Source organism: Physeter macrocephalus, chromosome 2, assembly GCF_002837175.3.
Source record: "Physeter macrocephalus isolate SW-GA chromosome 2, ASM283717v5, whole genome shotgun sequence".
In the NCBI taxonomy this organism is placed as follows: domain Eukaryota; kingdom Metazoa; phylum Chordata; class Mammalia; order Artiodactyla; family Physeteridae; genus Physeter; species Physeter macrocephalus.
In genome coordinates, this window is record NC_041215.1 from 77,197,047 (window position 1) to 77,221,261 (window position 24,215).

Sequence of the window (24,215 nt, forward strand, 5' to 3'; positions counted from 1 at the left end):
ACCAGTGTCCCCTGCATCGGCAGGCGGACTCTCAACCACTGCGCCACCAGGGAAGCCCAGACACAGATTTTTTAAAGAGGAAGAAATTCCAAAGTTTAATCAGCTTGTTTACACCTGAGGAAACTGAGACCCCAGGAAGTTCATTGATGACCCTATGGTCACAATATAAGAGAATATCAGACTACAACCAGGACCTGGTTTTTGATTTCCAGTGAAGTGCTATGTTTCTCATATCATTCCACTTTCTTATCTTTGTGGAGTTTTGTAATTATTTTTGGTATTGATTTAGTAGTCAGATATTTTTCCTCAGGTACGTGTTGATCAGCATTTATAATGTGTAGAAAAATGTTATATGTAAAATAGCTCTTAATTTTTTATTGCATGATCTTAATATCTGGAATCCACACTTCCCAGGTAGACTAAATCTGTGGGCCTTCTGGTTTAATAGTACCCTTGTCTAAAATGGATTTTTTAAAAAAATCCTGGGATAAATAACATGTAATAAATTAGTTTTAATCCTCAGAGAATCTGTGAGAATACAAAAATAATTGAAAATTGAAGCATTTATTCGTAACCTTGATTGAAAGACTTTAATCAGCATATCTGAAATTGTGGCCTCAGAAAAATGTAATATTTATGAGATCGCAGATAACAGGATCTGTGTTAATGATGCCAATACTGCCTAAATAAAATCTGAGTTTTACATAAAAAGAGACAATGTAGAGAGACAAATTCTGTGTTAAAGTAAATGGTATAATTAAAGTATTACTCCCTTTTTAGTTATCTTCCAAATTAGCATTAGATCTATATTCAAAATATTTCCCAATTAAAATTTTCCCTTGTTGAAAATCTAAATTATTAAGGAAATCCAAATGACCTTGCATCTGATTCTGGGTGTTTAAAAAAATAAAAGGAATGAATTCCATTGATACATTCATGAAGTTTTTTCCTAATATAAGGTTTTCTTAATGTTGATTTTAAAGAGTAAGGTATAAGAAGATGAAATTATGGACAAATGGATCGAAATGAAGTGATTCAAAAGGATGTTGATCCAGAAAAGAAAGGATTATTTTGAAAGTATTAAAGGAAAATCATTCATATCTAACATGTATTTTTCAACTTATGATTGAAGCATTTCCCTCTAATATTCTCGTTTTGTTTGTGAAGTTATTTATGAGTTGAATTTTTGTAAATAATGTTTTTATATGCAACACATTTCCTGATTTTTGGAAGTCAGTGGCAACTTCCGTTGTGTCATGACAAATCAGACTACTTTGTAAATTAGAAATTCTTTATAAGATATTAAACTATCTTAAAATACAGTATACCAGTATGATGAAACTAGTTAATAAATTTATAGACAGCAAATGTATTTCCTAAACAGCATTAATGCCCTGATGATGAGATTTATTTTTGACCTCATAGTGAGCATTAATTGTGATAAGTGATAGAATAAAGAGTATCAGTGTTTAGTGAGGATTTTCTAGGATCTTTCATATTACCTGTTAAATATGTTGTAATATTTTAAAATAATTCAAAGCGTGCTTTGTGGCTTATTCTTAGATGTCTCTTAAATGTAGCATGACATACAGATGAGAAAACTTGCTCTGAAGACTCCTTCCTTCAGCTTAACAAAAGCCACCCATTTCACAGATGATTTAACTTTGATTAACCTACTCCACTGTAACAGATTATTGCAACAACTGGAATTTCATTCTTTGGTGTTATTTCTAGGTGCAGCTTAATTTACAAAACTGCTTTTCTTTCCATCTCACCAAAATACATCACAATTTTGATGTTAACTCAGTAAAAATTCAGTGGTTCATTAAACCTAGTCTTAGCATTCATTGACAAGAGATTTGTCATTTTAAAAGTAACTGCTACTTTTATGCATTCTTTACTGCTCAGTTTATAACCTTAGATTCCCTGTCAGAGAAAGCATGGAGTTAACCACTTAGCATATTGCGATGAATATTCATCAATAAATTGATGTGACATGGCAGTCCCATTTTTCAGTCTTCCTGCTCTGTTGCAGTCTTTTTTAGTTTTAAATATATTACAGATAATCATGTAATAGGGAGTAGCCTAGAAAATCTTTAGAATTGTAATACTATATTTTTGGTCATGTTAATAGTATTTTAGTAGCTAATTTTAGTTTTTAATAAGAGAAGTGTATTTGTTTCAGAGGAACAGTCTCTAATCTGATGTTACTGATGTTAGGCATTTTTTGCCAAATATTTGGTATATATAGATAATCAGCTTTATAATAAAAATACTGTTTTGTACTTTTAAAGAACAGATCATTTTTGTAATGTTCCTGGAATTTTTATTTAGCTTAGTCATTTTTATGAAGCTTGGGTTTAAGTGTCTATCATAGTTTTTAAATCAGTTTTTAATTCATCTAGAAAGAGAGCTATGTACATTCATTCTAAAATAAAATCCTGAAAACAAGTATTTAAATAGATTATACTCATCATTCAGATACAACTAAAGTAATCTATATGGGCAAGTTAGCATGGCAAATGCCATAAAGTAGGCAGATACAGATCACTGTTTACCATACTTCATCTACATTTTAAATTTTAAAAGGAAAAGAGTGTCTATAAGCATGATCTTTTCTGTTAAATATATAGATTATGAGGTCACTTAGCACTGACCATATGCATTATGACAGGAATTTGACACCTGTCATTGGAAATGGTATTTAGAAACCGTATAATGCAACAAAGTTGAGGGAGGGAAATATGATGTGGATAGGAAGCTGTAATTTATAATTCACAGTGCTTAAGAATGACTTGTCCAGGGTGACTCAGATTCCCTATCTTTGATTTTAGGATTTACATACAGTGAACCCTACTAGTCGACAAAATTGATTAAGACAACTGACAATATTAGCAGAAAATGGAAAAATACATATTTTCAGACTTAATTTTTTTATAGATAATTTATAAATTTATTTATTTACTTATTTTTGGCTGCGTTGGGTCTTCGTTACTGCGCGCGGGCTTCCTCTAGTTGCAGTGAGCGGGGCTGCTCTTCGTTATGGTGCATGGGCTTCTCATTGCGGTGGCTTCTCTTGCTGCGGAGTATGGGCTCTAGGCGCACAGGCTCAGTAGTTGTGGTGCACAGGCTTAGTTGCTCCACGGCATGTGGGATCTTCCTGGACCAGGGCTCGAACCCGTGTCCCCTGCCTTGGCAGGCGGATTCTTAACCACTGCACCATCAGGGAAGTCCCCAGACATAGTTTTTAATTGAAGTAAATATCCTGTTATTCTAAAAGTCAATTTAAGTACAATTAAATTATTTTATTACATTACACTGGCAGGTGACTTTATGGTAGAATTTCATTGTAATGTTGGAGCAGTACAGTATAGAATTGTTACCAGTTACACTGTTTTCAGATTAATAATCCGTTGTATATGAGAATTCATCTAAAAAGGAGTACTGTCTTTCTGTTTTTCTGTGTGATTATTTTGCCCAAAAAAAAGCTTTCATTTTTTTAAGTAGCACAAAAGCTGTAATTGGCATGCTTTGTAAGGAAGTGTCAGTGTGCAAGAGAGTGGCGATCACTAAGAATTCTTTTACGTGTTCTTTCCCCTTTGCACCACCGCCTCCTCAGCGGGGTCACTGAGATCACTAGCTTTTCTTGAAATGGCCATTTTCACTGGCAGGTGCATTATACCCTGTATTTTCAGATTGTTTTTCCATTCTGAATGTTTGGCAGGTTGATTGCTCTGGCTGCATTGACGGAGAAAGGGCTGACAAATGCGGTTGGGCTGGCTGAAAAGACAGTGATTACTGTTTTCCTTTGTGGCTGATTGAGGCCCTTGAAAGGAAAAATTTTAACCTTCACCATTTGGTTCAAAAGTATGAGCATATATTGAAATCATTCGTGCCATTTATCCTAGTTCTGTAAACTTGTCAGAACGTAAAAATCGCTCAATTTCAAGTAATGTAGGATTGGCATACGTCATTATCATTTTGATTAAGTTGGAGGTTGTATCATTGTGTGCAGTATACAGTGTCATTTAAAGCTTTCTTTCCTACAGGTACAGTTACATTTTTATTGCTTATACTATAGAGTTAGAAAGATTTTCATAGCTCTCCAAACCTAACACTATGTGTGTGGTTTGGCAGCTGGTGTGGCCTACAAGCTGCATTTTGTTTGCAGGGTAAAGGCTTATCTGTAGGCCTCCTGGAGTGCGGGTAATTGCACAGGCTCGCCATTGGGGAGAGACAGGATTGGAAGCAGTCAAGCGGAAGAATGTTATGCCATCCCATTGCCACCTTGTAGCAGAAAGACACAATCCCAGCAGTGCCATCTGGTTGTTGCTATCTAGTCAGCTGGCCTGGCTGCTGGGACTATGACTTGGCAGCTGGTTCCCATCCTTGACCATTCTTTTGTGTATGTCGTATGTATGCGTGTTTTAGATAATTTTGAACATAGGTCGGGGAAATGACTATAACTAACAAGTAAAGTCCCCTTACTAAATGGGCTCTTATTACTTGAGATGCACTTTGCTGCAGACGCCTGCTGCCATTCCCTCATAGACAAATGACACATCTGTTTAGGCAATAAAAATAAGCATTTGCTTAAAAAATCCATCTCAGTATGTAGTGAAAGAGAAGGTAGGCAGAGTTGTATGTTCTAGAACATTTTAAAATAAGTAATTTAAAGTTATTTCCTGGTTTGGGGGTATAAGGGGAGATTTAATAATTTTTAAAAGTCTTATAAACATTGTATATTATCTCAATATGTATTTTTATTCAAGTTAAGAAAACATTATGTTAAGTGCTTATTGCCACATCATGTAACGGTAGATAATGAGACTTGCATTTAAAATGACAGAATAGAAAATGTGGTCTCATAGCTATTATCTTTAAAATCTGCCTCTCAAATAGCAACCTGAGAGTTAATGTAAGCCGTCTTTATGCCATATGAAGACCCATTAGACACTGATGGTTTCAGATCGCAAGTAAGCAGCCAGCTCTGTAGGCTATTTTAGACATTTGATTTTCTTCAGTTTACAGCATTAATGTGTCAGCATGCTACATAAAACTATGTAGGAGTTGCATGTTGTTCTGTCTGGAATGATAAATGCTTGCAAGCTTTTAGAGATTTCCATGAGGGACTCATCCTAGTTGCTTATATATCTTATTTCAGTTTATGTTGCTACAGAATTTGATATGACTATTGCTGAGTTACCACATATGTATGTATAAAAACCAAGACGTTCCACTTAATTCTTTTTTTAAAATTGTATTGATAAAATTTATATTATTTGTACTTGTTCTGTCTTATCAGTAGTTCACTTTTGCTTTTATCTAAAGAGTTGTGATACTTTCTGAAATAATTAACTCACGAGTTACCAGTTATTTTCATGAAAATAATTTTTGTGCTATTGTTCTGTTTTTTCAGATGAAGAGGAAGAAGATGACGTAGTGACTCCTAAACCACCTATTGAACCCGAGGAAGAGAAAACTTTAAAGAAAGATGAAGAAAGTGATAGTAAAGGTATCTTAAAGAATTCAAGTTTAAAAAAAAAGAATTTAAATTTTGTTGATTCCTGTTAAGACTGCTTTTATTATTTATATATTAAAGTAGAATAAAATGCTCTAAATCAAAGAGGTGAATCTGCTTGGAAAAAAATGAGTGGCATTCATTGATGCAAATTGTGATAGTGAGGTGACATGATTTGAGTGGCATAAATCCGACTTCAGAAAAATGTTTGCCTCACAGCCCCCCCGCACGAGCTGACTGAAGAAGAAAAGCAGCAAATCTTGCACTCTGAGGAATTTTTAAGTTTCTTTGACCATTCTACAAGAATTGTAGAAAGAGCTCTTTCTGAGCAGATTAACATCTTCTTTGACTACAGTGGAAGAGATTTGGAAGACAAAGAAGGGTAATGTTTAATTGCTAAAATTATGGGTTCAGCAATGTTAAATTACTTTAAGATTAAGAGTGGGAAGTTATAACACAGTTGTTTTGGGTTTTTTTTTCGTCTTTTTCTGTAGAGAGATTCAAGCGGGCGCTAAACTGTCATTAAATCGACAATTTTTTGACGAACGTTGGTCAAAGCATCGGGTTGTTAGTTGTTTGGATTGGTCATCTCAGGTAAATTATAACATAACTGGTTGCTATTAACTCATTTTTGAATTCCAGTAAGCAGGTAGTTTTAATTGTGGAAACTTTGTTTAATTAAATCAATGTATATTATTGAAAATTACAATGGATGGTAGTTCTAAGGTTATGGTTGTCTTATGTACTTAGGAAGAAAGGATTGGAAACACTATATTTAAAAATCAAGAGTTTATTTATGCCACAGCCCAGTTTTACTAATTTTAATTGCTCACCAAATCCTTTGGATAGAATTGCAACACATATTTTCATAAAATATTTTAACATTAAAACATTTAAAATAACTAAACTAATTTAAAGTTTTACTAATGTTCCAGCAAGCATAACTCTAGAGATATATTTCTTGGTGAAGTGTTAGGAATTTGTATTTTCAGAATAATTTAATAATAACAGTTGAGTAACTAGGAATGTAAAACAGTTCTCATTATGCATAGCGTTTTTTTCCCACTTGATTCTTGTGAGCAGTATCCAGAGTTACTTGTGGCTTCCTATAATAACAACGAAGATGCTCCTCATGAGCCTGATGGTGTGGCCCTTGTATGGAATATGAAATACAAAAAAACTACTCCAGAGTATGTGTTTCACTGCCAGGTAAGATGGTCTTTTAGCAGTCTTTCCCAAGTTTAAGAATTCACTAATGAATTTAGACAAGTGCCTTTCTTCTTTTCTTGTCAACATAATGATTTCATTGGATTGGCATTTACTAAACCACCCCATATTTGCAAACAGATGTTAACGAAAAATTGAAGACTTCTCAGTTCAACATGATCTGCGTTTTCTAGCTTTTCTGACATCTCTTATGTTTAATCACACCTAAAGTCCTTTGCAGTTTGATTTTCTGTTATTGTGATTGATTGTATAAAAGGAATCTTTTATAAAATGTCTTTTCTACAGGGAGTTTCTCAGGAACTTATTTGCTGAATATACAATTAGATGGTTGGCCCACTGAATTACTTATACATGGCCTGAGGAGTTGGAACTAGATAGTTTTAAGTAGAAACATATGTTTGAAGTAGGAAACAGATGCAGATTTTTAAAGTGGATTTAGTGGGAGGTTAGAATTTGCAAGCCTTTCTGGATGCATAAGTTATAATCTTTTAATAATATCATAATTCTGCAAAAACACTTAACTGAATCAAAACTAGCATATACTCTTGTCAGATTACTGTCAGAAGCTAAAGTAGAGCCAATTTTCTTCTGATTTAATGATGTAATCAAATTAAATAATTTTTGCTTTCTTCGATAAATTGCTTAAACATTTCTGTAAACAATCATTACATTTGACTTTTGAGCAAAACTATTCTAAAGCTGTATCTTAGGTTCTAAAGCAAAATGAAATTTTTAAGTATATTTATTTACTGGTTTCTATAATCTCTGATACTTTACAGTAAAGGGGAAAGTGTTTTGGATATAGATTTATTTTTATAACTTGTCATGCTTCTTCCATTTGAACCATAAATATAAAAATCTTGCTTATTTGCAGTCAGCCGTTATGTCTGCTACATTTGCAAAATTTCATCCAAATCTGGTTGTTGGTGGTACATATTCAGGCCAGATTGTGCTGTGGGATAACCGTAGCAATAAAAGAACTCCAGTGCAAAGAACTCCACTGTCAGCTGCAGCACACACAGTAAGTAAAAGGGTTATTTCCATTAGATTTCTGTCTTCTTTCACCATTAAATACTTAGTAGTGTCCATCAGAGTAGTCTCAAAATGTGTTTCCTTTGATGTGTGAATTTCTCATCATTTAGCAACCAAAACTGAAGGCTTTTTTTTTTTCCTTTGTATTTTTGGAAATCTATTTTATTAGAAACTCATCTCTCTTCTGAGATAATGTTTTGATAATCTACGGAATAGCATCGAACTTCACATTAAAAATGCCATCAAGATATGAGACTGGATATGAAACAGAATACCTGTGATTATACAGTAAAAATTATTTCTTTTCTTTTTTTTTTTTTGTAAAATAATCCCAGAAAACTTTCTTTAATATCTCTTTCTTTAGCATCCTGTATATTGTGTAAATGTTGTTGGAACACAGAATGCTCACAATCTGATTAGTATCTCTACTGATGGAAAAATTTGTTCATGGAGTCTGGACATGCTTTCCCATCCACAGGTAGGTTAAACTTGGAAAGCTCTGAAATTTTGAGGCAAATATTGGTAATTTTTTAAAGTCTATATAAACCCTAGCTTATGTTTTTCATAAATGTTTTATAATAGTATTATAGTAAGAGTTTATAAATCTAAACATGTATAAATGTAATTTGTGGTGTATATACTTCATTTTCAAACCTGCTTCATTTAATCAAACTAAATTTATGTAAGTAGTATAGTAAAATAATTGTTTACAAACTAATTAAGACTAGAAAATTTTCTTTAAAAAATTAAAAATGATAAGTTTACAAAATAATTTACTCAATTTTTTCTGTGTAGGATAGCATGGAATTGGTTCATAAACAGTCAAAGGCAGTCGCTGTGACATCTATGTCCTTCCCTGTTGGAGATGTCAACAACTTCGTTGTTGGGAGTGAAGAGGGTTCTGTGTACACAGCATGCCGCCATGGCAGGTAAATCTAAACTGGAATTTACAATTATTTAAAATTCTCTCTTGAATAATTGTATTAAAACAAATTGCCTCTTATTCAAGTAGAAATCTGTCCTAGAGCCACTTGTTATTTGTGACAAATTATTTAAATTCAGGTATATAAAGTTAAAACTTAAGTACTTTTTAAAAATAAATGGTTATTTTGTTATCATGATGTGTTGTGGATTTTGAGGGTTGTGGTGTGTTGTGATTTTTGTACATGTGGACGTGGTCACAAAAGTTAGTGGTAGGAAGTAGCATTCAGCAATTACAAATACAAAATGCACATGCCACATACTGATCTTTAAAGTTGTAAATAAGATTTTTAGCTGTTTTTCCATCTTGATTTATTTGGACTTTGAGCCTTAGTTCAGTCCTCCTGATAATCGCACAGTAATGTCACATACACGTTTTAAATTGACTAGTATTTCTCCTGCTGTTCAACCTGTTTTGAAATTGTCTAGCTGTACCTTATCAATTGCTTCCTTTAAAAAAAAAAATTGAGTGTCCAGATTTCATCTCAAGTACAGATCACCTTCACTTCAAAGCTTTTGATTTAAAAGTAGCCCAGATTCTCTCTCTTACATGTAGCATTCATTTGTCTCTATTCCACCACCTCAGAACCTCAGATATTGGACTTTTGATTTCTCTCATCAATAGCCTGATGTTTATGGTTCCAAAATGTACTTAACCACTTTAGTAGCCTTATCAAATCTGGATAGGTAACTCTCAACATAATTATTCTTATGTGTTACGAGCACAGAGTTAAGTTTGTTGAAATTATGTCAAAGCATAATAAATAAATTCATGATAACATATATTTATAAGTGGTCTACTTACAAGAGATTTCCCTATTTTCACTCTTATGAAACAGCAAAGCTGGAATCAGTGAGATGTTCGAGGGACATCAAGGACCAATTACTGGCATTCATTGTCATGCAGCTGTTGGAGCAGTGGACTTCTCACATCTTTTTGTCACTTCATCATTTGACTGGACAGTAAAACTTTGGACAACTAAGGTATCTAAAAACAGATGTCTAGTCAAGTGCTCAGGTTTCTGACACAAGGTGGTGCTCTGTTACTGCATGGGAAAGACAAAAAGCCTCCTAATAGCTTAGAGTGATTTACTGATAGATCAAACCTAATAAGTTACACAGAACATGAGTGAACAACTAGATGTTGAAGTTTTCTTAAAAGTATGCTGACAAGTGTGGTAATCCCACACATGACCAAGACCAATCTTCCCACCACTTCAGGCTTTTCAAGCACAGAACTGCTTACCCTGAACTGAGTTGGAGGAAAAGCCCCTGAGGATCTCACATGGCACTCACGTAACTGCCCTATAGCCCAACACAAAAGCTGTGCATTTGCTCTTTGAAGAGCTTTTAGAGGCTGTTCAGAACTGCATTGGCTCACAGAGCTGATGGAAACCGGAGAAAAGATAGTTAAAACCTGAGGTACAGTAAGTCGTATGCGGTGAGACTATACATCATAAACTGGAATCATTAAGAAAGTATTGTGTAAATACTTCTGTGTAAATATATATGGATGCATATATATTTTTGTTTTCTGCAATACATAAATAGTTTGTTTGGGTTTTAATAAGCTTTGAAAAACCGTTTATGTTATAAAGTGCTTCCTGATCCTACAGCAATTCCAGATAGATGTGACATTGCCCTGCCTCATTGAAAGTCTCAAGGCAAATCCAGGTAGGGAACATTTCTTCCTGTGATAGGCCTTTTAGTTTCATTTGACCCCATTTAAAAATTAAAGTGCCTTGACTTTTCTGTCTGGCTTTTCTGCAGTATTACATTGCTGCTGGCAAAGCTGCATAATTGAAATATCAGATTCTATTTAAGTTAAATTTTAAGCTGTGTTTTTTCATGTTTCCGTCTGCCTTATCCCAACTTTATTTGATTCTTAATTTCTTTGAGAAAACCTAGTGGTCTTAAGAGATATTCTTCACTATTACAGTGGAACTCATTTATTTATCAAATGCTGGCCTCAGAAATCAGGGATGAACTCACTATTCACTCTTGTCCTTTCTTGATGCTTTCTTAGTGAGTTAGAAAACTTTGTCTCTTAAAATTGAATGTTTTCAGGTTTGGGATTAATTAGCAGGCATAAAAATAGCATTTAAGTCTAATGAAGGAAAACATATTAAATAGCGCTTAACACAGTGTCTAGCATGATAGGCACTTAACAATATTCATTCAGTTCCTCCTTTTCCTCTTTATGGAGATCAGACGCTCTGTCTGAATGCATATAGTGTCAATCATCTGTTTTCTTTCCTGGATTGTTCTTGAATTTTTTTTTTGAATGAGATTTATACAGTGGGAAAAGGTAGAGGTAGAAGATTCTCACAACCACCAGCAAAGAAACGTTATAATCCAGCTAGTAAAACCAAAGCAAGATGCAGAATTGGAAAGATGAAGCCAACTCTCTCTCTCTAGGCTGTAGGCAGCCACGTAAGTGGCTAGATTTCTGGTTATGCTTTCACCTTAGTAGTCCTTTATAGAGACACAGGAAACATTACATCTTTCTTAGATTGTTGGCCAGCTTCCTTTTTCAGTAACTGAAAAGAATCTTTTATCTATTTGTAGATTTATTATTTTTAATATCTCAGGGCTTCAGTTTGCCATCCTTCTTTTATCTTTAAATTTGAGGCTTCCATTCTTACATATATTACCAAATAGGACTGGAAAATGAAGACTTCATCTTGCCTAAGCAAGAACAGAACTTATATTTATGATAGCAGACTGATTGATGCTTGCTTTTGTGGTACTACACAGCTGGTTGATTGGTGGTTGATATTTTTTGTTCCTGTATTTTGCTGTATTTCAACATAGAACTGCCTACTGAATAAGAATGACAGCCAGGCATATCTCTTTCTTTGCTAATTGGGCTAGGCATTGCTTCCTTCTGTGAGCTTCATATAGAAAACTCATTTATTCATTCAACTGTGATACATGGCTCTCCACTCCCCGCCCCCCCATGCACACATACCTCTCCAATGTTAGTGGCCAAAGGATAGGACAACACAGAGCAGGGTGTTTTTATAGAATAGCAAGTACCCTCTAGAACTTTATCAGAAGAATTACCTTTTATTCTGACTTCACACAAATAGTTCTACTCTATGAACGGTGGAGCAGCAACAGTTTGCTGAGTATTTTTTTTATTTGGCCATATTATGGCTCCCAAGGTCATTGTTTTGATCTTGGATTTATACTTCATAGTTAATTGTGTTGCTGGTATTCATTTTTTCCCTGAAAACTTGGTAGAGCCTCTGTGCTCTCCAACACAATGATAATGAATAATGAGCAAGGTTTTAAAATAATCTCTTCTTAAAGACATTGTTCCAGTTCCGTTTTAAGCTTTTTACACCAGTATCTTCACATTCATGAATTTAACAGACTTTAAATGTTTTTCTTTGCCTTTACTTTTTAAGTGTTTTCTGACTCTAGGAATTGAGCCCCCATAAACTGGGAGAATGAATCGTTAGATATTGCTCTGTCTTTGTATCCTTTAAGATCTGTCTCTGCCCCAATAGCAAAACAAGATTCTTTCTTTTTCTCCCTTTCTATAAGTCCTCTAAAAAAATCCCTAGAAATCTCAATTTGTTACTGCCTCAAATTTAGTTTCAAGTAATCTACTTCTGTCGTCTGCTTCTAATTTTTGCAGAGTCAGGAATTTTAATGTAGTGACAGAGTTCTGGATCATCAAATTGTTTACTTTTTTGAACTCGGTTATTTTTAGTAAAGAAGATGAAGATAGATCGTTTTCCACATTTTGGTGAAGGTTAATTTAAACCAGCCAGGACATTGCTTCTAATATATTTGAAGGACACTGTTAACTTTTTAAAATACCAAATTTGAAAATTCACAACAGAAACACTTTGTCAGTCCTGAAAAATGGTAGCAAGAATATGTGAGGAGTAGAAGCTTCTTGAAGGTAACCTGAGGATTCCATAAGCACTTGATTAGGGGGAGACCTGATAAATGAGCTTAATATTTCGACCACATTTAACCATACTTGTTACAGATTACTCTCAAAATATAGGAATTATTTATTTGGAGGGCAAAATGTTTTAATGTATACACAGTATATTCCAGGCTCAACACTTATTTGAAAAGCTTTAACCTTTTTAACTATTGGAAAATACCATAGTAACTTGTTGGCCAGTGTCCAGCCTGTCCTTTGCATAGTCAGAAACTCAATTATGTCAGTCTACTAGATTTGATTAGCTATGGAGTGCTGACTAGAACTCACAGGCTTCTAAGACACTGATGCATTGGAGAAGGTCAATTTATTAATTTACAAAGAGAAACAACTGCCAGAAGGCCTAAATACTCATGCTCGCCTGACCAGCTCATTGTTTCCCTGTAGACAACCCACATGGGAAGCCAAATTATAATCAGAAGGTTGCTTGGTGAGCAAGGAATTGGAACAAAAGAAGTTGTCTGATTTGAGTGTTTAGTAGCATCAAGCAAAGACAGCGTGATTCATTCATCTTCACATAGAGATAACCTTGCCATGGGTGGTAATCCTCAGGATCCGTTGACTGAGATGCTGTCTCTTGAGCAGTGCTTGAATTGGGCACTGTCTTCATTTTTCTTGTAAGACTGCTTCTGTATATTTCCATTGCTTTTAAGAGACACATTCCTTCTGAAAAAGTATCTTCCATCAGGTCATATAGGAAGTTATTTCTGCCCTTGGAATTGTTTCTTTTTAATGAGAATCTGTTTATTTCTGTCCTGATCCAAGTGAGGACTTACTTCCCATTTCTCTGGAGAGCACCTCACTGTCATGTTCATGGATTTACTATAGGGACTCTTTTGGTTATAAGTCTAGAACTCCCCAGTTACCCCCAGAAAAATACAGAATTACTGTATTAGTTTCCTGGGGCTGCCGTAACAAATTGCCACAAACTGGGTAACTTAACAGAAATTTATTCTCTCACAGGAGGCTAGAAGTCTGAAATCAAGGTGTTAGCAAGGTTGGTTACTTTTGGAGGCTGTACGGAATAATCTGTTCCTCTTTCCATGCCTCTTTTCTAGTTTTTGGTGGTTGCCAGCAATCTTGTGCTTTTTGGCTTCCAGCTGCATCACTCCAGTTTCTGCCTCTGTCATCGCATGGAGCTTTTCCTACTTGTCTCTGTCCAAATTTTTCTCTTCTTTTAAGACAACAGTAGTGCTAGATTTAGGGCCTACTCTAAGCAGTATAACCTCAGCTTAATTATATCTGCAAAGACCCTTTTTCCAATATCGACACATTTACAGGTTCCAGATAGACTTGAATTTGGCAGGGGGCTGGGAGTGGGGGGACACTATTTAACCCATTACTGTAAAGAGCTCAGAAAAAAATATGGTTTGTCCCTTGACCATACAGTGTTTGTTTATTTATTTATTTATTCACCACTGTACTAGAATGAGTTACCTTTGATTATTCAAATGCTATCTATTGTTCAAAGAATGATACATTCTTTTGATTCATTCTTCTGAAAAATATGTTTGCAAACCTTTTGTTTATAAGAATTTTAGAGCTGCAGTGACCTTTAGACATCATGTAGTTCAGTAATTCTCAGTTTTGGTCACATTAGAATCACCTTGGCAATTTTTAAAAATTCTAGTGCTCACCTGGCACCCCAGACTGATTAAATCATAATATCTAAAGAGACTCAGGCAACAGCATAATTTTGAAAATCCCTCCAGGGTTAGCGGGATTACAGTGTATAGTCAAGTTTCAGAACCACTGATACAGAACCTTTGTTTTCTAAATAAGGAAATAGGGGCCTGGAATGATGAAGTGACTTTTCCAAAGCCTTAAAGCTAGTTATTGGTAGCCCTGAGAATAAGAGTTTATATCTTACGCCCCTCTTCAGCTCTTTCCTGCTGCCTCTCTTCCATTTAGGCAGAAGTTCTCTTCAAGTTAAGAAAAAGTATTACTATTAAAAAGTACTTCAAATGATCCATTTGGGATTTTAATTTGCAGTATCGTATATAAAATTAATATATTATGAAACAATTTTGGTGTTGTATGTGTGCTTTCTTTCTCTTTGAGGGGGAAGAATTGTTAATCCTTGGATGACTGTGTTTTTTAAATTAAACTTGAAAAGAATTACAAAGGTTCCTAATTACATCTAAAATTTGGGAACATGTTACCATTTATTGTATTTTTATTTTTAATATAATCTTTTACCCAGTTTTAATGCATCCTGCTTTTTGCCTCTGGCTGCATCACAGTCCACTGAATAGATTAAACATTTTATTTAAGAATTTCCTGAGATATTCAGCAATCTTCTTTTTCACTTGAGATATAATTTTTATGTAAGTTTTAATCTAATTTGTATATAACATTTTTCATATTTTATAAAAAATGGAATCATATGATATGTACTTATTTGTATCTGGCTTCTTTTGTTCAGCATTATGTTTGTGAGAGTCATTCCATATTGTTGAAGGTAGTTGTAGATTGTTTATTCTCTCAGATATATACTATTCCCTTTTGTAAATATACCATAATTTATCCATTCTGTTGCTGATGGTATTTGGCTTGATTGTAATTTGGGGTTGTTATGGATAATGCTGCTATGAGCATAGTTGTAGGTGTCTTTTGATGGACACAGGCACTCATTTCTGTTGGGCATATACTTAGGAGGGAAATACTTGGCCATAAGGTACGCATGCATTCTGCTTTAGTTGATACTGCTAAGCAAATTTCTAAAATAGTTTTACCAGTTTATAATTCACCAGTGGCATATGAAAGTTTTCCTTGCTCTACAACCTTGCTGACACTTTGTATTTTCTGCCCTTTTTTTCATTTTAATTACTCTGATGGGTATAGTTGTATTGCAGTTTGGTTTTCATTTGTATTACCTTGAGACTAAAGAGGTTATCTTAAGCTCCTTTCCATGTGTTTATTGGCCATTTCGTGAAGTGCCTGATTAAGTCTGCCCATTTTTCTGATAACCCCTTCTTTAAAAATAAAAATTAAGCATTAATTTAAAAAATCTTCTAGACCAATACAGATTCTTATAGAGTCGAGCATGTGCACATGACTGTGAACAACTTCTCTTTTAAGTCTTTGATGAGAGACCATAAAATTGCCTAAAATTGGGATTTTCTTGAAGAAGTATACAATTGCCTGAGGATTTACAGGTCTTAGCCCAGTGTTTGTTCATCGTTGTTGTGCATCAGAATCTCTAGTGTAGCAACACCAAAAAGACTGATGAAGTACATTGAAGGTGGGGCCCTGCATCTGGATTTTTTAAAAACTGCAGATGATTGTGATACTCATCCCAAGTTGAAAACTACCTCAGAGGTAGACTTCACTTGGCATTGTTGCCAAGGAGAGTTATAGGAAAATAATGATCTTAAGAAGGAAAAAAAACCTCTTAGTTTCTGCTTTTAGCTTACTTATAAGTTTTGTTAAAATTTTTGTTTTCTTAATTACAAACAGACATTTTTGGCTATTAAGATAATCATGCAGTTGACATTTACTGTGATATCTGAAAATTTTAAATTTATAATTTTAAACTTTTTATTATGGAAAATTCCCAGTAGATTCAAAAGCAGAAAGAGGAGTATAATGAAACCATTGTACTCATTACCTAGCTTCTAAAATTATCAACACGTGACCAGTCTTGTTTGATCTATTCCCGTTTACATTCCCTCCCCAGTCCTGGATTATTTTAAATGCAGACGTATCATTTAATCTATAAATATGCAGTATGTATCTCTAAAACAATCATTTTTTAAAAAAAACTGTAATACTACCATATCATTGTCACATCCCCCCAAAATGAATAGTGATTCCTTAATTTCATCAAATAGCCAGCGTTCCATTAAAAAATTTTTTTTATTGTTTACTTGTTTGAAGCAGGATCCAAATGAGGTGCGTTTATTTGCGATTGACATATCTTTTGAGCCGCTCTCTTAAAATAGGGTTTCCTTCCCTGTCTTGTTTTCTTGCTACTGCTGTTGTTGAAGAAACCAGGTTGGTTGTCCTATTAGTTTCTCACAGTCTGGGTTTTGCATTCTTATGGTACTGTTCATATTGTCGTGTATAGTTGTAGATGTTTATAATTCTGTAAAGAGAAGCTTACCCTCGTGAATCACTTGGTGTCCCCCAGTCCTTATGTTGACATCTCTTCATTCTTTTTGGTCATTTGAAGCTTATTCTGCAGTAGATTCCTCAGGAGGTGCTCGTGGGTGCATTATTCCCATATTCTGAAGAGTCTGTCTGTTTATGAAGGTCAGTTTGGCTGTATGTAAAATCCACAGTTTACATTTTTTTTTTGATTACCTTAAATATGTTACTCTGTTGTTTTCTGGCAAAAAGCATTGTCAAAAAGTATGATGACAATCTGATTTTTTTTTCTTTCTTTACTCAAGACTTGGTCTTTAAAAATCTGGATGATCAAATCTTTTTTTGGGTTGAATGTTCTACATACACAGGATTTTCTTTAATATGAAGTTTCAAGCTGTCTTTTCTTTTAGGAGAGTTCTCTTAAATTAAGATTTTTGTATTCTATAGTATTGCTTTGGGTTTTTTTAGGGCCTGCCATTATAAGTATATCTTTGTTAATCTTCTTTGTCTATCAATTTTTTAAAAAATTCACTTTATCTCTTCTTTCTTTTTAAAAATAACAGTGTTATTGAGATACAGTTCATATACAACAAGATTCACCATTTTATAGTGTACAATTCAGTGGTTTTGGGGTTTTATTAGAGCCATCCTGGCAGTATGAAATGATATATCATTGTGGTTTTGATTTGCATTCCCCTGATGGAGAATGATGTTGGGCATCTTTTCAAGTGCTTATTTGTATTTGTAGATCTTCTTTGGAGGAATGTCTGTTAAAACTTTGCCCAAGTTTTAATTGGGTTATTTGCCTTTTTATTAAAATGTTGTAAGAGTTCTAGATACAAGTCCCACTTATCAGGTATATTCTTTCCAAATATTTTTGCCTATTGTATAGGTTGTCTTTTCACTTTCTTGAGGGTATTATTTGAAGCATAATGGTATTTAATTTTGATTTAGCCCAATTTATTCTTTTTTTTTTTGTCATTTGTGCTTTTGTTATCTCATCTAAGAAATAAATCATTGTCAAGTCCAAAGTCACAATGATTTACTCCTATGCTTTCTCCTAAGTTTTATAGTTTTACCTCTTATATTTAGATCTAAGATATATTTGAGTTAATTTCTGTATATGATGTGAGGAAGGAGGGGTCCAACTTCGTTCTTTTGCATGTGCATATCCAGTTGTCCCAGCATCATTTGTTGAAAGGCTATTCTTTTCCCATTAGTTGTCATGATACACTTATTAAAGATCTGCCACAGTAACTTTGTGTAAGATTTGAGTGAGATCCTTTTTTTGTTGGTTATTGTCTAGTAGCGAAATGAGTTTTTCTCTACGTTTAAGAGGAAGGGAATGGCAAGGTTAGCTTTTCTGGTTTTGTAGTCTAGGTTAAAGCTCTTCTGGGTTTTTTGCAAAGTGGGTATATATCCCTCTATCTTGTACTTTCTGAAATGTACCTTTTTCCGTTCCTCTCCACCACCTTTATCTGAACCTTCTCTTTCCTTTGTCCCTATTGTGCTGTATTCCACAACTTGGATTCCATTCCCAGCAGTTTCTTTTTGGTGAGACTGTCTTGAAAAGGGAGCTTTGATTTGTTAATTTTGAAAGTTTATTGGGCTCAGACTGCATCATTAGACCTTACTTATATCACACTGGAGTCTGCCTGCAATTATTTATAAATCGAATTCTGTTGAACTCCCTCCCAGTCTCTGCTCCTGCTCTCAGACTGACCCCCACACTGTCCAGAGAGCACCCGCTGTGGACTGTGAGGCTCTTCTGTTCTATTCTCCAGCTGTCAGAAGCCCTCGTGCCTTCCCATACTTCTTCCCACACAGGTGTACTGTGCAGATCTCATAGTAGTCCAAGGTTTGTTTCCACCTGCTTACATTTGGAGCTTTTGTCTCCTGATTTTGTTGTAGATGTTGTCTGTGAATCTTTGGTTTTGCTATCCTCATTGCTTTGTCTGGGTTTATGGGAGATTTAGAGGAGATTCAAAAAGTACACTGCCATTGCTCCCATCTTTCCAGAATCCTCTCATTGAAATGTTTTTAAAGCACATTCTATTCCTTTTTTTAAACAGTATGGTGTCTATAGAGTAAACAGAAAATGCAATCCAGTCATTGATTTTTTTAAAAAATTAATTAATTTTATTTATTTATTTTTGGCTGTGTTGGGTCTTTGTCGCTGCGCGCAGGCTTTCTCTAGTTGTGGCGAGTGGGGGCTCCTCTTCGTTGCGGTGTGTGGGCTTCTCATTGCGGGGTCTTCTCTTGTTACGGAGCACGGACTCTAGGCGCATGGGCTTCAGTAGTTGTGGCTCGCAGGCTCTAGAGCGCAGGCTTAGTAGTTGTGGCACACAGGCTTAGCTGCTTTGCGGCATGTGGGATCTTCCCGGCCAGTGATCGAACCCATGTCCCTTGCATTGGCAGGCAGATTTTTAACCACCGCGCCACCAGGGAAGCCCCAGTCATTGATTCTTAGTTCATAACTCCAGGTAATTCTTTAGTGAAACAAATTATTGGAACTTTTTCTAGGCTGAGTTAAGTATCATAAAATGTTATCATACCTGTTGAATGTATGTCATATTTTGACTGTGCTAAAAATCAACTTTTCCCTTTCAGAATAACAAGCCTTTGTACTCATTTGAAGATAATTCAGACTATGTTTATGATGTTATGTGGTCACCCACCCACCCAGCCCTGTTTGCCTGTGTGGATGGCATGGGTAGGCTGGATTTGTGGAATCTCAATAATGACACAGAGGTGAGCAGGAAAATAACAAAAACTGCACTGAAAAATAGAAAATTGGAGATTTATTGAATAATTTGTGAAATTCCTTTTATCCCAAGAAATGTAAAAGGACTCTGTGATTGTAGCTTCATCACAAGGAAACCAAATAAGCTTTGTACCCTAAATAATAAACACCATGCTGTGCAGGACTGAAGGGAGAAATATTGTTGCCAAGAGGACTGGGGCATTTCCTTTTACTTCTAAAAAGCACTATCCTGTCTCTAATGTCCTGACAAAGTCTCATTCATAAGGCAACTGGGATATCTTTGATTCATAGGCTAGACAGCAGATAGTTTCAGATTGTTGACATATGTTAACCTTAATTCTGAATTTCTAAATTATCTCTTAGCCTTGATAGAATTGTATATTATCCATAAATATTAGTCTTAGGCTGACTTATTTGAATGAAGCAAAACGTATTTTGATGTCTTGTTCCATGAAACACTGAAAACAGAGTGTTACTGTTACTATAAAATTAATATAGAAATCATCAAATTTCCTAACTGCTATACTAAAATGAGTTATTAGGAATGAAATTTAACTGCAGCTATTATTTATGTTTAACCAGGTTTATTTTTACCAATATGGAGAGGCTTGAAGTGTTCTTAGAGTTCTCTATTGCTGTGTGGTGGTAAGAAGTAATGTTAGCAGTTCTGCCAATAAAAGTTTTTGAGGAGAAAGTCTCTTGGTGCCTTCCCCCACAGCCCACTCTTTCCCACATCTCTTCATATTTCTAGTGGCAAGTGGCCAAAATCCCTTGAAGTAAATTAGTTGGTTATACAGGACAAGGAAATTATATACTGGAAATGTAAGAATTTTAACACTGTGCTAACTCGTGCTTTAGTAGTTTGAAGAGGAACATTCATATACTGCTAGGGAAAGTTTGAAGTAAATTAGTTGGTTATACAGGACAAGGAAATTATATACTGGAAATGTAAGAATTTTAACACTGTGCTAACTCGTGCTTTAGTAGTTTGAAGAGGAACATTCAGATACTGTTAGGGAAAGGTATTGACTGGCTAGATGACTGGACTTGATTATACATTTCTAGTTACCTAGAATGAGACCAATTTTTTTTCTTAATTTGGATTTTGGTATTAGACATTTGTGGTTTCAGTAAAATTTGGATCTTTTCTATAATTTGCTAACTCAGAGAAAATATCTAAGTTATAATTTTTCTCTTAGAACAATTTTGGCACTCTAGAAGGTTAAATTAATCATTTGAGGATGACTCGTGTCAAGTAGTAGGATTATTTTTAATCAGATTTCAAAAATTTAAAAATTATTGTGATACTGTTGAGTCAAACATTGAAGGTTTGCTCCATGCGTGGCAAATAATTTCTTTTTCCTTAGCACAACAGAGGGTACAGTCAGATTCCAGGGGATGGTGCCATTGTGTTGGTGACATCATCCTGCCCTGCTCCAGACAGTTCATGGGAACAGGGGCTTTGGAAAGACCCATACTGCATCTTCAGTATGAACCGTTTCTAGCAACTGTGGATCAAATCACAGGTTTTAGCTAACAGAGATGCAAGCTACAAAAGTATTCCTGTCCTCTAAAATTGAACCACAATCTGTTTATGAGGGCTTTTGAGATGTTTCTTTAAGTGAGGTTTTGGCCGTCTGTTTTCAAATGGCTTGACTTCTTAAAGAAGTTAAAACAGCAAAGAATCCTTTATTAAAGAGAAGATCTTTCAAAATGATGTATCCAGTCATGTGAAAATTTCTTATATAAGGACTTAAGTTATTTTCCCAAACCGTTTTCAAGGATTGCCTATAATGTCATTCAGAATATATCACTGAACAGGAAGAAAGTTGGGATAATTCTTTATCTATTTTCATCTTTGTTTTTAAAAATGTAGCCAGATTGGAAGAAAGAAGAATTAGTTTTACATGTTTATAGAAATCCTGATGAAACTTTTAACACTGCACTATATTTTAAATGACTTTAGGTGCCAACTGCCAGCATTTCTGTGGAGGGTAATCCTGCTCTTAATCGTGTAAGATGGACCCATTCTGGAAGAGAGATTGCCGTGGGTGATTCTGAAGGACAGATTGTTATATATGATGTGGGAGAGGTATGAGGCTCACTGCCTATAATTTTGACACATCTATTTAGCTTTCACAGCATTGCAGTGGCAGTATCTGTGTGGCTAAAACTAGTCTTTGAAGTTCATGAATTGATAGAACTTACTTTTCACTATAGAAGCAACTCTTGAGATTAATTTTCTTTCTAAACTGAATGTCCTGTGTCCCCATGCAGCAGATTTTGAGGGTAGTATCATATGTTGGAAGTAACCTTCAAGCATGCATTGCTGGAAATTAGAAATTCTTCAGGCAGAAGAAATTCAGAGTTATAGTTGGACTTTGGGGCTTTACAGAATTGTTATTGAGATAAGATTTTATTTTTCTGTATTCATAGATTTCTTTGGGCCAGGTAGTGGAAATCAAAAGTAATATCTTTTAAGAGTTATCTGATGACTATGTGAAATGTCAATCTTGACTCCTTGAGCCTCGTTGCAAAGCCATTATTATTGAACCCAACAGGATGACTTGCAGCTCTCTCATCTTTACTGTGTGGGTTGACCGTACACGATGCTCAGGAGTGATTTCCTCATGTTTTAGCCCTGGCTAACGCCTTAGTCACTCTTTCTTTTGCTATGCCTTATGATTCCCCATTCTCTCTGGAAACCCCACAGCCTCTAGCAATTAGATCTGGAGGGAGGTAGAGTGAATCATTTAGAACAGCCAGTTGAACTGTCTGCACAGATGGAACTACTCTGTATCTGCACTATCCAACATGGTAGCCACTGGCCACATTTGGCTATTGAACACTTAAAATGTGGCTAGAACAACTGAAGAACTGAATTTTTTTATTTTACTTAAAGTAATTTAAATGTAAATAGTCACATTTGTCTGGTAGCTACCATATTGGGTATCACTGTCCAATCTAGTCTAAAGTCATACGGTAGATTTAGAAGCAGGCACGTCCATTTGCCACACTGAATGTTTTGTGCCCTAATGTGGCATGCCAGATTCCTCAAATATTATGACAGCTGTCAAAAATTTTTGGTTATTGGACTCTGCTTTAGTGAGGCAAAAGCATCTCAAGCCTCCTTTCCCCTTTTGCTATTGGTACATCACTAAAGTGGTAAGAAGTAGCATACCTATTGATGAAGATGGATTAAGATATCAGGAAAGGTTATCTTAGGTTCTAAACAAAAATAAACTCTTAACAAGAAACCAGATCTTATGAACCATGCTTCACAAATTATTTCATGCTAGGAATGGTGCAAGAAGTAAAAACGTTTCAGGAATTCCTGCCCACCAGCAAAATCCATGAGATAGTGCATAGGAGTTATATCTACAGAGCATCGTTGTCATTCTCTCTTGCACGGATGATGATAATAGCAAAATCATTTCTGAGGCTGTCACAACACACTTCCCAAACACTATCTTTTGTTTTCAAATGTTATAAATCATTGGTATAGTCTCTGTAATTATGGAAAGGCCATTCAGGTCAATTATTACTTTTTAATGGAAAAAGTATTTGAAAGCACTGAATAATAGTAGGTAAGATGATCTTTTATTTCAGTGTACATAAAACATTGTATTTCTTTTAACAGCAGATTGCTGTCCCCCGAAATGATGAATGGGCACGGTTCGGCCGAACACTTGCAGAAATTAATGCAAACCGCGCGGATGCAGAGGAGGAAGCAGCTGCCCGAATACCTGCTTAGCTCCTGAAAAGGGAATATGTAGCCGTAGTGGATTTGGGGAAGACTCTTAAGTAGATCCTAGAACTATTTGCATGCTTCTGTCTAAATGATAATTAAAAGGAAATTTCGTGGATTAAACTGTGGATTTAATGCAGCAAGCAAATCTTACAAAGTCCTTTTTTATATAACATGCATCTTGTTTTGGATTTGTGTCATTTTTAATGCAGCTGATTGACTTTACAGAATGCAGCCTTTTCTGAATTCTTATACACAGGTGTATGTTTGGTATTCTTTTGAAGTCTTTTCAGCGTATAACTCTATATACAGTTATTTCTAAAGCACAGATTAAGTAAGTTCTACATATTTTTAAATAATCACAATTCCCTGTTATACTGATAATGTTCTCACTAACCATAATATGTAGGAACATTGTTTATTCTTAGCCATAGCATGAATACATCTATCCAGTTCCATTCTGATATTCTTTTTTTCTTTATAATTCATGTGATAACAATCTATAAATAAACACAAATATGCTTTAACTTTTCAAATTTTCATTTTGATTTACTCCTTGCAATTAAAATTTTATTAAATTCTGCCACTTTTACAAAGTATCTTTTTTTCATCTCTTTCTTTAAGCTCCTGTTGTAAGCAGCCACCTCAAACCTCATAAAGCTTTGTGCCTTAAATATACCATATAGTATACTGTAGATCTCCCAGTGCATTATGAGCTGATGTCTAGATAATCTATGTCAGTGACAAAATTTTTCCTAGGTTAATTTTTGTTTTAATCCCTTTTTTCTTTCCATCTAAGATATATTTAATTTAAAGAATAAACAGAAAGCTGCCTGTTATTTTCACTGATTGAGCTTATATGTGAGCCCTCTGAGACTGAAACCTCCTT

At 34.9% G+C, this 24,215-nt stretch overlaps 1 protein-coding gene across 8 annotated transcripts in view; it reads left to right on the plus strand.

The window, feature by feature from the left end:
- DYNC1I2 (dynein cytoplasmic 1 intermediate chain 2) overlaps positions 1–23,862 on the plus strand; it is a 52,494-nt gene extending 28,632 nt beyond the window's left edge. For 2 of the 8 annotated variants that reach the window (XM_007121843.4, XM_007121842.3), the window contains exons 6-16: positions 5,420–5,515; positions 5,741–5,903; positions 6,016–6,115; positions 6,605–6,730; positions 7,623–7,769; positions 8,145–8,258; positions 8,576–8,709; positions 9,601–9,745; positions 19,425–19,565; positions 21,545–21,670; positions 23,219–23,862. In XM_007121843.4, the coding sequence (XP_007121905.1) occupies positions 5,420–5,515; positions 5,741–5,903; positions 6,016–6,115; positions 6,605–6,730; positions 7,623–7,769; positions 8,145–8,258; positions 8,576–8,709; positions 9,601–9,745; positions 19,425–19,565; positions 21,545–21,670; positions 23,219–23,332 (1,406 nt within the window). In that variant the 3' untranslated portion in view covers positions 23,333–23,862. Of the gene's footprint in view, positions 1–5,419; positions 5,516–5,740; positions 5,904–6,015; positions 6,116–6,604; positions 6,731–7,622; positions 7,770–8,144; positions 8,259–8,575; positions 8,710–9,600; positions 9,746–9,982; positions 10,168–10,377; positions 10,436–13,688; positions 13,712–16,899; positions 16,974–18,512; positions 18,673–19,232; positions 19,298–19,424; positions 19,566–21,544; positions 21,671–23,218 lie in introns of those variants that run through there. The other 6 variants (XM_028479061.2, XM_028479062.1, XM_028479066.2 and 3 more) reach the window with 6 other exon arrangements.
- The last annotated feature ends 353 nt before the right edge of the window (positions 23,863–24,215 follow it).